Raw genomic sequence first — 15,539 nt, forward strand, 5'->3', positions numbered from 1 at the left:
CCCCATTCCTTCTCTCACCTCTTCTTTAATTCTAATTAATGCCACAGTTCCTCATTTTCTTCCATGTCTCTTAATTATTATTTTATATTTTCTAAATGTTTTACCTGTATGCTATATTATAGATTTTATAGATAATTTCTTTTCACTTTGCCAAGTATTTAACTTTAGTAAGTTTCTCTTCACCTGTAGCTATTCTGCTGTGGTGCCCATCTATTGAGTTTTAAATTACAAAGTTTTACTTCTAGAATTTATATTTTATATCAATTCAGCGATGTTACTTTTTTTTACCATGTCTTGCTCCCTTTATTATTTTCGAGTTTTTAAAATATCTTTCATAATTGTAAAAATACCTGAAATTTTTGCTTAGTCATTTCTGCTGTCAGATGTTTCTCTAGTTTTCAATTGTCGTATTTTGCTTCCTTGTATACTTAGTGAATTTTGAGTAGAATATCTTATTTCCCTTTCAAAAAGGATTTTTTGGAATTCTTTGAAGTTTACTATGAACTTCATATTTTATATAAAACATACATTTATGTATTTCTGCTCAGCCTCTGGGAGGTCAAAGCAATTTGAGTCCACTCTAAACAAATTTGGAGTTTGAGGTTAGTGGGCTACCCAGCTAAATGCTAATTTGGATTATAAATCTCTATGAGGGCCAGCATTTGGTTATAGTTTCTCAAGGATTTTCCCCCTTGTTCTTCTCTACTGAGAGCCAAGATATCTTTTTCTTAAATTCTCTTGGGATAGCATTTTGGGTACTTTTATACATGGTACTACCTTACACTGAAGAAGTTATAAAATGAGAATCTCAAATTCTCTAAGTTTGGTAAATGACCCCAGGGCAAAGTAGTTTCATTAGTCAATTTATTGGGCTTCCTCCCTCCTAGATTTTGGCCTGATAAATACTATTTTGCTTCTCATTGATGCTTTTAAGATATTTTTACATTTTCAGGCATCTTTAGTTTTGTTTGTTTTGTTGTTGTTGTTGTTTGTTTTTTTAAAAGCAGGCATACCTAATGGATACCTAATTAACTACATTATTTAATTGAATTATTTCTTTTTTCTCTATGTCATTATTTTCTATATATATTTTGGGACATCAGAATCAGAATCACCTAGAAATCTTCACTAAAATTTTAGATTCTGGTCGCCAATCTCAAGCTTACTGAAACAGAATCTCTAGGATGGGGTCCTAGTATCTGAATTTTTGAGAAGTTCTTTAAGATTCTTATGCATACTGAGGTTTGCTTTTGTTTGTACTTTAAAGTTTTATATCTGGTATTTTTTGTTGCAGGTGCATGAGATCTAAATTTATCATTTTCTGTACTTAGCACCATATGTTGAACGATTGATTATTTTCACATTTATTTGATATGCTAACTTTTATCTTATAGTAAATATATTTGTGTTTCTCTGTGTGTGTAGATCTGTTTTTGACCTTTCTATTTTGGTTCATTGAGTTGTCTATTTTTTGAGCAATGACATATTGTTTTAATCAGTTTTGCTTTATGATGTGTTCTACTAACTGATAATAAAAAATCTTCCTTAGTTTTTATTTTATTATTATCTAGTACACTAAAAATTTTAAAATATTACTATAGTTGCACCCTTTTCTTGCTTATTAAGTTTTCAATGACTTTGTAGAATTAAATAAATTTTCTACATTTTTTGGAAAAATTTTTTTTTTGGTCTTATCTCCTACTGTAGTTTTTTCATATCACCTTAAGAAGTCCCTTAGACTGGAGTACTTACTGTCTGTTTTACCTGACTCTTTGCCCACAAAAATTGTGTATTTTAATCTTAGTGCTGAGCATGGCCATATTTCTTCTAGATATTTTTTTGCCCATCTTTCAAAATTGAAGTCAAGTTATTAACCTTCTCTAAAGAGCCATCATGAACACTCCCAAGTTCAAGGGAACTCTCTTAATTTTGATAGCAATCATTGACTCTACCATTAAATTTTACTTGGTAATTCCTACTGAATCACAGACAGTAAAAGTGCAAGCTACCTGAAGAGATCATATTATCTATTCCCATCATTTTATCAAAGAGAAAACTGAGCCCCAGGTTATGAGAATGACTTGTTCATAGTCTCGTAATGATTCAGTTACTGAGGTAAACTCAGGATGTTTTTCTTGTATTTTAGAGCTCTTTCTATTACTATTGTCTACTATATCATTATTCTATTATATTTAAATTTCATTTTCATTTGTTTGGACCTAGTCTTTTTTTTAAAAAAACTGAAAGTTCTTTAAAGATGGCATGCATGTCTTCACATTTTTACAACTCATAGCCTAATATTGTGCTTTGTGATTATTATGCACCTAATCAATATTAATAGATATTGGTAAAAAAGAAAAAAGAAAGTTGTTTCATTAACCATATGTCAAACTGGGACTGTTTCATTGTGGGTATCACTATTATAACTGTATGGAAAGTGGCATCTAGTGGTTGGTGTGTGTATTACAATTGTCTTTTAAAACATAACCCTGAATCCAAGAGTTATTATAACTTAAGTGGAATAAGTAGAATATAAATTAAATTGTGAATTTGAATTCAGACCAATTTTTTTAGTTACTTAGTGGCCTCTTTAAAGTATAAATACACATTAATAAAGAAGTACAAACATATAAAAATACTAATTTCTAAGAAAAACTATTGTGTATTATTACTTCAAAATGACATGTAAAAGTATTCAAGGTTTTATTGTTTGTTTACGAATTATGTTAGGAGTTGGAGGATATTGTTGGATACTGAGAAGTCAGAAATACAAGTATAAAGAAAAGTCACATAGTATATTCTCCATATTAATGAAATCCTATTAGGTTATTGCTTTGCATTATTCTCAGGAACTTAATTTGTATTTTAAAAAGGAATACTTTTTTATTGAAAGATGAAAATGGAAAGTTACATCTTCTTTTATATACAACACCAAAAAAAAAAAATCTATGCACATATACTTACGTGTAAAGTGCAGGCATATATTCCAAAGTCAAATGTTGGACCCTGATTATTCTTAGATTTACAGCCATTTTTAAATACCACTATTCTTTACTTCTAAATTAATGCATGTAATTGAGTGTTGTTAATGTGCACAATATAATTTAGTTCATATGACCATTGACAGTTCTTGTGAATCAGTATCTTCTAAAATATGTAAATTTGTATTTTGAAATCTAAAATTCATGTTTGCACAAAACAATATTATATATTTTAAATTAGCCTCTGTCCCTGACATTTTGGTATATGGAATTATCTTTCCTATTAGAGAACAATGACATACTGTCTTTGCATCTCTACCTGCACCTAACATAACAGTGGCAGGCAAATAACAGATGACCAATAAATATTTGTTGAATTAGTTATATATGTTGGAAGGAGCTTTGTCATATTCATTTTTAGTGCATAACAAGTTTTCTAGCCTCTAATAATGTTCAATTCATTTTTGATGAGTAAGTCCGAATAAGTCTATTTAACCTGTAATGAAGTTGATATATAGTACTGAAACCAGAGTGCATAACCTAATCACCTATGTATAATGAATTATGGCTGCATAGCAGACTTGCAATTAGAAATGTCAGGAACATGTCTTTTACTGGAACAGACTCTTGCAATGTGAGTAAGAGATTCCCCCTAACATCAAGCCATTGTTGTTTGCTGTTATAATCAGGAAAGTGAGTTCTATCCTGAGGGTGGCTTCTAGTTGCAGCTCAGTGAGTTAGGAGTTTTGACTAGAGGAATGAGGTAAATATTTCGATAAGCATTGGGGGAAGTACTCTGGTAATGACTAGAGTAAAGTAAAGCATGGAAAGTTGGGAAGGAAGCTAAGGTACTTTTAAGTCACAGGCTCCCAAGGCTGAGTATTGATAAACATTATTTGGTACACAAATCACATAAAAGTTTTCTTATTTGATGAGAAGCATACCACTTTATTATACATAAATACTGAGCTCTCCATATATGTTAAATCAGTTACTATTTGCTTTTCTAAGCAGTTAAGCTTCATGCCAGAGTAAAATATAGTTCTGGATGGCAGAAGTCATCTACTGTGTTCTTGTCCTATAGGTTCTTACTTTAAAGGAGAGTATTTTTCTGACTTTAAGACCTCAATTCCTAATATACACAAATGAACCTGTTAGTAGTGGCTATTTAGAAAACATTTTGATTTGTGGGAACAGCATTTCTGGTAGAGCTTAGAGCTTTTAGAGACTGTCAGTGATGAGAGAGTGGGGGCAAAGAAAAGAAATGTGGTAAAAGATAGTATGTATTTTGTGCTCCACGATTGCTCATGAATGCAGAGAAGCAAGCAACTTCGAGTGGCAGACATTTTTGGTAGTTGCCGAGTTCACTGCTAATATAGATTAAGAGGTAATTTCTTACAAGCGACGTTAGAAGGAAAAAAAGAGTTCCTCAGAGCTTGGTCAGTGACAAATTGTAATACAGGGAAGTTTTATGAACTTTTTCCATTTTTTAAAAATATGTTTTTTACTTCAAAATTATAAAAATTTGTTGCAACAAATAACAAGTGTTAGCAAGGATGTGGAGGAAAGGGAACCCTTTTGCACTGTTGGTGGGACTGAAAATCAGTACAGCAACTGTGGAAATCAGTATGGAGATTCCTCAAAAAACTAAAAATAAATATGCCATATGACTCAACAATTCTACTCCTAAGTATTTATCAGAAAAAAAGCAGAAAAAAACAAAAACAAAAACAAAAACATTAATTCTAAAAGATGCACCACTATGTTCATTGCAGCATTATTTTAAATAGCCTAGGAAGCATCTTGGGTGTCCATTGATAGTTGAATGGATAGAGATGGGGGACACACACACACACACACACACACACACACACACAATGGAATATTTAAAAGAAAAAAATTGCAATTAGAAAGAATGAAATCTTGCCATAGGTGGCAGGATATAGAGGGTATTGTGCTAAATGAAATAAATCAGGCAGTTAAGACACATGCAATATGATTTCACTTATATGTGGAATCTAAAAAAAAAAAAGAACTAATGAACAAACAAAACAAAAACAGACTTATAGAAACAGAGACCAAAGGGATGGTTACCAGAAGGGAGGGAGTGTGGTGGTGGGTGAAAAAAGTGATGGGAAATATAGTCAATAACATCGTGATAAGTTCGCATGGTTACAGATGATTACTGGAATTAATGAGGTGATCACATTGTAAAGTATGAAAATGTCAAATCACTACATTGTACACCTGAAACAAATATTATATGCCAACTATAAATAGTAAAAAATATAAAAATTATATCATCTTATTGTAAAAAGTTCAAACAGGAATGTATACAGTAAAAGGTGAAAGCTTCCTCAGAAGTAACTGTTGTTTGCAATTTGGTATATATCCTTTCAGATATTTTTCTGGTATTTGTTTTACAAGTTTGGATTGTTGAATTCAGCTGAGCTGTAAGTTAGAGTCTGGTTTTCAGGTTCATATTTAATGATTTTTCTCTCTCTTTCTCTTCCTTTATAGGCTTGCTATGGGTGTTCTCCAGGATCAAAGTGTGACTGCAGTGCTGTAAAAGGAGAAAAGGTAAGATCTGAGATGGGCCTTGGAAAACTTAGTAAAACCAGTAAACAGTGTTTTTGATGTGATTTTTTTAAAACAAGGTTTCTACCTCAGTACCTAAATAAATAAAATGAATTCTATACTGCTTATTTTAGATAGTTGTAAGAATTAGACTATATTTCAGGGATCAGCAAACATTTTCTGTAAAAGGCCATATAATAAATGTTTTAGGCTTTGTGGCTCAATAAGGTCTCTATCACATATTTTCCTCTCCATTTAAAAATATCCTTTAAAAGTATTTATAAAATATTTAGTTCTTAGACTGTATAAAACAGGCTTCTGACTACGTTTGACCTAAGAACTATAGTCTACCAGTCTCTGATCAATCTTGTTGAAATCACTGACTTAATAAGCAAAAGAAGGGGGGAAAAACACTTAAGAAGAAACCAAACATTTATGAAGCTACTAATCTGTGGTAGATACCATAATAGACAATTTTGTGTATTTGTATCTAGTCCATGTAAGTTAATGATTGGGAAATCTCTGTTTTTTATCTCACTTTCCCCTCAACAGCGCACCTCTATTGTATAGATATGATGATTAAAAAATGAATATTAGTGATGATTAAATAGCATAAACTTAGCCACTATGAGTCAGACTGACACTGAAATTGGGAGATTAAAAAAGAATAGTGAACTGTGGCCTAAGAAGAGTAGTAAGGAGAAAGGGTATTATTCTCTAGTCTCCACTCTTTGGTTCTCAGTAAATATTTTTGAAAAAAAAAATCAGTAAATGTTACTAATTATATATGGAAATGTTTGGGACAACATGTCAAGAACATATTCCATTTAGAGATATAAAAGGTGAACTAGCATATTAAAGATGTTTAAAAGTCCTAGAGTAAAGAAACCTATTTGTCTGTTTTGCAGTGCTATATTTCTAAGTTCCATTTGACCGTATAACCTACTTTCTTCCTAACAAACTACTTATTACAGTAGCCCCCCTTCTCTGTGGTTTTACTTTCTATAGTTTTAGTTACCTATAGTCAATCAAGTTTCAAAAATATTAAATGGAAAATTCCAGAATAAATAATTCATGTTTTAAATTGCATGCTATTCTGAGTTGCATGATGAAATCTTGCACCGTTAAGCTCCATCCTGTCCAAGACATGAATTGTATTGTCCCTTTGTCCAGCATATTCACGCTGTGTATGCTACTCATCCATTAGTCACTGAGTAGCCATATCATCAGGAAGTCAGTAGTAGCCTAACACTACGTCGCAATGCCTGTGTTGTCTCCATCACTTCATCTCATCACACAGGAATTATCTCATCTCATATCATCACAAGAAAGGTGAGTACAGTACACTAAGATATTTTGAGTGAGAGACTAACCATATTCACAAAAGTTTTATTATTGTATATTGCTATAATTATTCTATCTTATTATTATTTATTGTTATTAACTTCTTACTATGCCTCATTTATGAAATAAACTTTACTATAGGTTCGTATGTATAAGAAAAAACATAGTATATATAGGGTTCAGTACTTTCCATGGCTTCAGGCATCCACTGGGGGTCTTGGAATATGGAGAAGGGGAAACTACTGTAATAATTGAATAGTGTTATACAGAACACCTATTTGAGTAACATTAGTTTGAGGGGAGTAGTTTTATAGTAAAGATACTTTCTGTAATGGTAAAAAGACCAAGAGGGATTTGTTTCTGATACTGATGGAGTGACTTTTATCAGATTAACTCTTCTCGAGGTAAGAAATAAACACTCTGGACAAAACGTGGGAGCTATTTAATAGCACAGGGGAGTGACCAAAAGCAGGAAGTAAGTAGAGAAGATTCTATCCTTGAAAGAAGGAAGTACACTAGGCAAGTTTGCATGTATGTAGCCTTTCTCCTGAGTGTACCCTTCAGTCTGCATGGTATAGGATGGCTAGAACCCAGACAAGAAGCCACAGTCTTATGTATTTGAACAGTCAGAGGAAAAAGTTGAGGATGCCATAATGGCTGGAAAATGATGGGGAATATGCTGGAATGGAGGGAGCCACAGAGCAGAGAGCCTCCAAATCTGCTTGTAAATGCCATCCAAATTCTTGGTTGAATCCTCAACTTTACAGTAAGGAGAGCATTCATATGACCCAACAAAAAAGAATAGCTGGAAGGCTGAATTAACTGAAGATAGATTTAACTGCTATCCATTGAAGGGAAAATAGTTTTAAGTTTTAGTTTAGCTGAGTTAACTATTTCCTAAAACAAAATTTCAATACGTTTCAGAGGAAGATAAAGGAATCCAAGGTGTCTACCTATTAACTACAATGTCCGATATTCAATTAAAACTTACTAGACATGAGAAGTGACAGGTAAAAATACCCATAGTCAGAGAAATACCAATCAACGAAAATGAACTTTGAATAACACAGATATTAGAAATTGTAGACAATGATTTAAAGAAGGTAGGCTAAATATATTTGTTGATTTAAAGGGAAGTATGCTCATAATGAGTGAACAGGTACAGAATCACAACAGAGCACTGGAAGCTATAAACTACAGAACAACCATCATTGAAAGACACCTGAGGTCTGGGTGGAAACAGGTTGGTCCCACACCTGCGTGTGGTGGTTGAGAATCCGGAGAAATATCTCAGCTGTGGAGGTCCTCCAGGAAGAGTGAAGGGTTCTGACTCCACACAAGGCTACCCAGCCCAGGATTCCAGTGTCAGGAAGAGAAGTCCCCACAACTTTTAGCTATGAAAACCAGTCAAGATTGTGGCTGAGTGGAATGGAGGGCTGACAGAGTCACAGACTTTCCTCTAAAAGGGCCAGCACATGGACTAACTCAGTGACTGATTCACTTGCTCTGAGCTCTAGCACTGGGGCAGCAGCTCAAAAGGCACCAGAGACATACTGGGAGAAACTGAGTTGTCTGGCTTCAGGGCAACGGCTGGAGGGGCAGCTTCTTCCTAGACAGAAGTGCTGGCAGAGGCCACTGATCCTTGGTTGAGCCCTCCCCTGCCTGGCTTGCAGACGCCTGTGGTTGTGATATCTGAGTTTCTGGCAACTTAGTCCACACTGGTCACCCCACCCTGGAGATTGCCTGAGACCCTGACCTTCCCAACATGAAGGCCCATCCAAACCACTTACAATGGATTTTTCATGTAAATGGCCTGTCTTGGCTGCGGACTTTCCTAAAATCTCTCAAAGGTTGACAGAAACTAAACAAGCAACATCTAGCCTCGGCATGCCTCGTACCTCTTGCTAAGCAACTTCAAGCCTGGCACTAGTAGCAGCCAGCCTCAGTTTGTGGCTTTGCCTCTTAAGGCACTTCCAAGCCATCATGGCTGGTGGCCATCCATAGACTGCTTGGTAGCTCATGCCAGGTAACCCCAGGCAGGACACAGGCTGCAGCTGAACTTGGCCTGGGGCAGGGCCCCTCCCAGGAGGCCCAGGCCTGCATGCCCAGTGACTGGGTTCAGCCTGGATTCACCATCTGAGTTAACATCTGAGGATGACACAAGCAAAGAGTAGTCGGGGTAGGCTCTAGAGTCCTGCTAAAGTGAATCCTGCTTGGTAGAGTCAGTCCCTGTTCTACAGCTCCTCCACTGGTCATGGGCTGTCCTCACAACTAATCAGCCTGAGGGTCAATCCCTCCCATTATCAAGCAAATAGCAACCAAGGATCAACTACAACAGGAGGGCACACACAACCCATACAAGGGACATACCTGGAGCACCCAGCTCAGGTGACCAGGGAAGACTGTGACACTGAGACCCGTAGCACACCTGCTACATAAGGCCATTCTATTAAGACCGGGAGACATAGCAGCCCCACTTAATAAGTAAAAACAAACACAAGGATGTAACCAAAATGGGAAGACAAAGAAACATGTCCCACATGAAAGAACAGAACAAAGCTTCTCAAAAAGAACTAAACAAAATGAAGACAAGCAATCTACCAGATGCAGAGTTCAAAACACTTGTTACAAGGATGCTCAATGAACTTAGGGAAGGAGTAGATGAACTGAGTGAGAACTTTAAAAAAGAAATAGAAGACATAAAAGTGGAAATAGAAAATATAAAAATGAACCAGTCAGAAATGAAGAGTACAGTAACTTAAATGAAAAACACCTTAGGAGGAATCAACATTAGATTAGATGAAGGGAATGGTTGAATCAGTGATTTAGAAGATAAGGTAGCAGAAAATACCCAATCAGAACAGCAACAAGAAAAAAATTAAAAAAAAAAAATAAGAGTAGTTTAAGAGACCTCTGGGCCAACATCAGGCATATCAACATTCACATCATAGTGATACCATAAAGAGGAGAGAGAGAACAAGGAATTGAAAACCTATTTCAAGAAAGAATTAGTGAAAACTTCCCTAACGTGTTGAAGGAAATAGACATAAAAGCCCAGGACACGCATAGAGTTCCAAACAAGATGAACTCAAAGAAGCCCACACCAGGACACATCATAATTAAAATGCCAAAGGTGAAAGACAAAGAGAGAATCTTAAAATCAGCAAGAGAAAAGCAGTTATTTACCTACAAGGGAACTCCCATAAGACTGTCAGCTGATTTCTCAACATAAACTTTGCAGGACAGAAGGTACTGGCAGGAAACATTCAAACTGATGAAAAGCAAAGACCTACAACTAAGATTACTCTACACAGCAAAGCTATCATTTAAATTCAAAGGACAGATAAAGAGCTTTCCAAACAAGAAAAAGCTTAAGGAGTTCATCATCACCAAGCCTGTATTACAGGAAACATTAGAGGGACTTGTTTAAGAAGAAGAAAAAAGAAAAAAAAAAGATCAAAAATATAAATAATAAATGGCAATAACTACATATCTAGCAACAATTACTGTAAATGTAAATAGATTAAATGTTCAGATCAAAAGATAGGGTGGCTGAATGGATAAGAAAACAAGACCCTTGCATATCCTGACTACAAGAGACTTACTTTCATATCAAAAGACACACAGACTGGAAGTAAAAGGATGAAAAAAGATGTCTTATGAAAATGGAAACAAACAAAAAGCGATGTTAGCAGTACTTATACCAGACAAAATAAACTGTAATATAAAGACTATATCAAGAGACAAAAAAGGACCAAGTTATTCCATTTCTTGGTATTTTTCTGAAGAAACCCAAAACACTACTTTGAGGGGACATGTGAATTCATATGTTCATTTGTAGCATTATTTACAATAGCCGAGATATGGAGGCATCCTGGGTGTCCATTAATGGATGAATGGATAAAGAAGAGGTGATATATGTATGAATTCTTGCCGTGTGCAACAACATGGATGGACCTAGCAGGCATTATGCTGGGTGGAGTAAATCAGACAGAGAAAGACAAATGTCATATATGGAATCTGTAGAACCGCATAAGCAAACAAACAGCAGAAATAAGTTCATATATACAGAGAGCATTTTGATGGTTGTCAGATTGGGGAGTGGGATGGGCGAAGGGGACAGAGGATTAAGAGGTACAAATTGGTAGTTTCAAAACAGTCATGGGGATGTAGAATGTAGCATGGGGAACATAGTCAGTTGAATTGTAATAACTATACATGGTGTCAGATGGTTACTGGATTTATCGGAGTGATCACTTAAGTTATATAAGTGTCTAATCACTGTGTTGTACACCTGAAACTGATATAATATTGTTTGTCAACTATAATTGAAAAAATATATAAAAATTAAAATAAAGAAAACTACACGTAGGTACATCATAATGAATCTACTGAAAACAAACAAACAAACAAACCTCGAGATTAAAAGAAAATCTGAAGGAAGCTAGAGAAAAGAATACATTATATAAAGGGACATAATGATGTGAATGAGGATGGACTTCCCATCAGAAAGAATGGATAATATAGAACAATGTAAAACTATCATTAGAGAGTTGAAAATATCTGCAAACACAATTATATGCAGTGAAAATATACATTAAAAATAAAAACAAATTTAAGACATTTTCTGATAATAAAAAAGAATTCTTTATCAGCATACCTGCATAAAAGAAATATAAAAAAAAAACTTTAGGCTAAAAGTCTGTTTAAAGCATGTCAGTAGAGCCTCAAAATATATGAAGCTCAACTGACAGACTTAAAGGAGAAATAGAGAAATCCACAGTCATAGTTATAGATCCTAATACTCATACCTCAGTCATTGACAAAATAACTAAGAAAAAATCAGTAAAGGCATGGATGATTTGAATTCCAATATTAACAACCTAGACCTAACTGACATACATAAAATCCTACATCCAGTAACTACAGAATGCATTTTTTCAAGTGCGTAAGGAATTTTCTCCAAGATAGACTGTATAATGGGCCATAAAATGAGACCCTGTAAGTACCAAAAGATGGAAAATATCAGTATTATTCTTTTACCAAATGGAACGATTAAGAAATCAAACAATAAGATCTATAGAAAATCTTTAATTATTTGGAAATTAGAAAGCATCATTCTAAATTACTGATAGACCAAGGCAGAAACCACAAGAAAAATGAGAATATATTTCAGTTTGCATGATGATTGAAATGCCACATACTGAGAATTTTGTGGGATAGAGTAAAGCAGGGCTTAGTCGGAAATAGCTTTAAATGCCTACCTTTAAAAAGAAGAGATTAAAATTGGTGATTTAAGTTGCCCACTTAAGCTATAAAAGGGCAAGCAAATTAAATTTAAAATAATAGAAATAAATAATAAAGTAAAAGTGGAAATAGAAATATATGAGCTAGAAAAAATGTGAACTACAAAAATTACACAGCTAAAAATTGTTAATTTCTTGTTAGCATGACTGATATGAAAATAGAAAACACAAATAACCCATATCAGGAATGATCCTACAGACATGAAAAGATTAATAAAGGAATATTATGAACACCTTTATAACAATAAATTTGACAACTTAAATGAGATAGAAAAATAACTTGAGAAACATAAATTACCTAAAACTGACAAATTAACTAATGAAGCAAAATATGAATAGCCCTATGTTAACTAAGGAAATTGGATTATCAAACAATTCCCACACACACAAAAATTCTTGCATAGGAGTTTTCACTGGTGAATTAAATGAAACATTTATATAAGAGACACTATCAATCTTTCATAAACTCAGAAAATAGCAGCATAAGGACCGATCCCCACCTAAGTTTATGAAACAAATATGCCCCGTTACCCAAACCAGACAAAGATAAAAATTACAAAATCAGAAAACTATACTTCAGTATCTCTTATTACAACATAGATGCAAAAATTCCTAACAGAATTTTAGCAAATCAGATCAAATGGCATATAAAGTGGTTACTACATCATTACCAAGTGAGGTTTATGCTACGAATGCATGGTTGGTTTAACATTTAAAAATCAAAAATTGTAACTCACCATATTAAAAGACTAAAAAAATTGAAAACTTAAATAATCCCACCATATAATTATCTGAATATATGCAGAGAAAGCATTTGACAAAATTCTTTATCTATCTCTGATTAAAAACTCTCAGCAAACTAAGAATAGAGGGGTTTCCTTGACCTTAAGGGACATCTACTAAACTCCTTCAGCTAAAATTATACTCAATGGAGAAAGATTACATTCCTTTCTTATAAGATCAGCAACATGCCTGCTCTCATCACTTCTATTCAAAATTGCCAGTGCAATAAGAGACAATAGACTGGAAAAGAAGTAAAACTGTCTCTTTTTGCAGGTGGCACAGTTTGTCAATGTAGAAAATTCTATGGGCAATACTAAAATGCTCCTAAAACTTGTAAGTTTAGAAAGATCACAGAATAAACAAAACCAATGAAATAAGATTAGTAATAAAAAATCAGTTATATTTCTATATTCAAACAATGAAAAATAGGAAATTGGAGGTACAAAAATGTCTTTATTATAGCATAAAAATTTTGAAATACATAGGAGTAAATCAGACAAAATGTACAAGTCCTGTACACTGAGAACTACAAAAATATTGCTGAGAAAACTAAAAGAAGACTTGAATTAATGGAGATATATGTCATGTTCATGGATTAAAAGACTCGATATTATTAATGTGCCAGTTGTCTCAAAATTTATCTACAAATCAATGCAATTCCAAGACAGTATAAACTACAGTACACATGATAGCAAAAGGATAGACATATAGATGAATAGAACAGAATAAAGAGTCCATCAATACACCCACAGATGTATGAGGAATTTTTTTTGACAAAAGTGCAAAGGCAATTCAGTGGAGAAAATATAGTCCTTCCAACAAATAGTACTGAAATAATTGGATATGCATATGTATAAAATGGACTTTGACTCATCTCTTGTACTGTATATAAAAATTAAATCAAAATGGATCATGGACCTAAATTTAAAGCTAAATCTATAAATATTTTAGAAGAAAACATAGGATGAAATACTTCTGACCATGGGTCAGGCAGATATTTTTTCTATATGATACCGAAAACATGATCCAGAAAAGAAAAGGGTAATAGATTGTATTACATCAAAATTAAGAACTTGTTCTTTTCTAAGGACTTTGTTAAGAAAAAGACAAACCACACTCTAGGAAAATATATTTGCAAAACTCATATCTGATAAAAGTCTTGTATCCAGAATAGATAAAGAAATCTCAAAACTTAACAATAAAATAAACATCCCCAAATAAAATTAAATTAGAAACCAATTGGTGAAAGATTTTAAGACACTTCACAAAATAAACAAATAAAGAGTTACTCAACATTATTAATTAGGGAAATGCATAATAAAACCATAAGATGTCACTGTAAATCCATTAGAATGTCTAAGTATTAAAATGAAACCATTCCAAGTATAGGCAAAGATGTGGAGCAACTGGAGCAATCATAGATTGCTGATGAATCTAAAATGATGCAGACACTTTATTTATTTATTTTTTTAATTAATTATTTTTATGGTGACAGTTAACGAAATCTAATAAGTTCCAGCAGTAAGGCATATATATATTTACACTGTCTGTTCACCTCTCATAGTTAGATTTCTTTCTTTCACCACATATTTGACCCACTTTACACCATCTACTTCCCCCCTTGCTCCTACTCTCTGGTAACCACTAGTCTCTAATCCATGTTTGTCCTGTTAATTTGTTGTTTTTAGGTTTATTACCCACATATAAGTGATATGTGATTTTCAATTTTTTATGTCTGGCTTATTTCGCTCAGCATTATTATCTCGAGGTTTAGCCATGTTGTTGCAAATGGCAGTATTTCATCTCTTCTTATAGCTGAGTAATATTCCATTGTATATATGTACCACAGCCTATTTAGCCAATTATCTATCGTAGGACATTTCAGTTGCTTCCATGTCATGGCCACTGTGAATAATGTTGCTATGTGAAAATATCTTTTCAGATATGAGTTTTCAAGTCTTTGAGATAAATACCCAGTAGAAGGATTGCTGGATCATATGGTAGATACATTTTTAGTTTTTTGAGGAACCTCCATACTGTTTTCCATAGTGGCTGTACCAATTTGCAATCCAACCAGGAGTGTATGAGGGTTCCTTTTTCTCCACATCCTCTCCAACATTTGTTATTACTTGTCCTGTTGATTATAGCTATTCCAACAGGTGTGAGATGGTATCTCATTGTGGTTTTGATTTGCATTTCCCTAATAGCTAGCAATGTTGGGCACCTTTTCATATATTTGTTGGCCATTTCTATGTCCCCTATGGAGAAGTGTCTGTTCAGGTCCTCTGCCCATTTTTCGATTGGATCATTTGTTTGTTTGTTTGTTTGTTTGTTTGTTTGTTTGTTTTGAGCTGTATTATTGAGTTGTATGAGTATTTTGTTATTGAGTTGTATGAGTTCTTTGTATATTTTGGATATTAGGCCCTTATTAGAGGCGTTGCTTGCAAATATATTTTTCCAGTTGGATGGTTGTCTCTTACCTTGTTGACCATTTCTTTTTCTGAGCAGAAGGTTTTTAGTGTGATGTAGTTCCATTCATTTATTTTAG

General features: G+C 33.8%; 1 protein-coding gene across 4 annotated transcripts in view; it reads left to right on the forward strand.

Moving 5' to 3' along the window:
- The window catches only part of LOC105296119 (collagen alpha-5(IV) chain), a 219,220-nt gene that overhangs the window by 90,332 nt on the left and 113,349 nt on the right, over positions 1-15,539 (forward strand). For all 4 annotated transcript variants that reach the window (XM_011366063.2, XM_011366065.2, XM_023534116.1 and 1 more), the window contains exon 2: positions 5,502-5,561. In XM_011366063.2, coding sequence (XP_011364365.2) covers positions 5,502-5,561 — 60 coding nt within the window. The remainder of the gene's footprint in view (positions 1-5,501; positions 5,562-15,539) is intronic.

The sequence above is a fragment of the Pteropus vampyrus genome, unplaced genomic scaffold, assembly GCF_000151845.1.
Source record: "Pteropus vampyrus isolate Shadow unplaced genomic scaffold, Pvam_2.0 Scaffold120, whole genome shotgun sequence".
In the NCBI taxonomy this organism is placed as follows: Eukaryota; Metazoa; Chordata; class Mammalia; order Chiroptera; family Pteropodidae; genus Pteropus; species Pteropus vampyrus.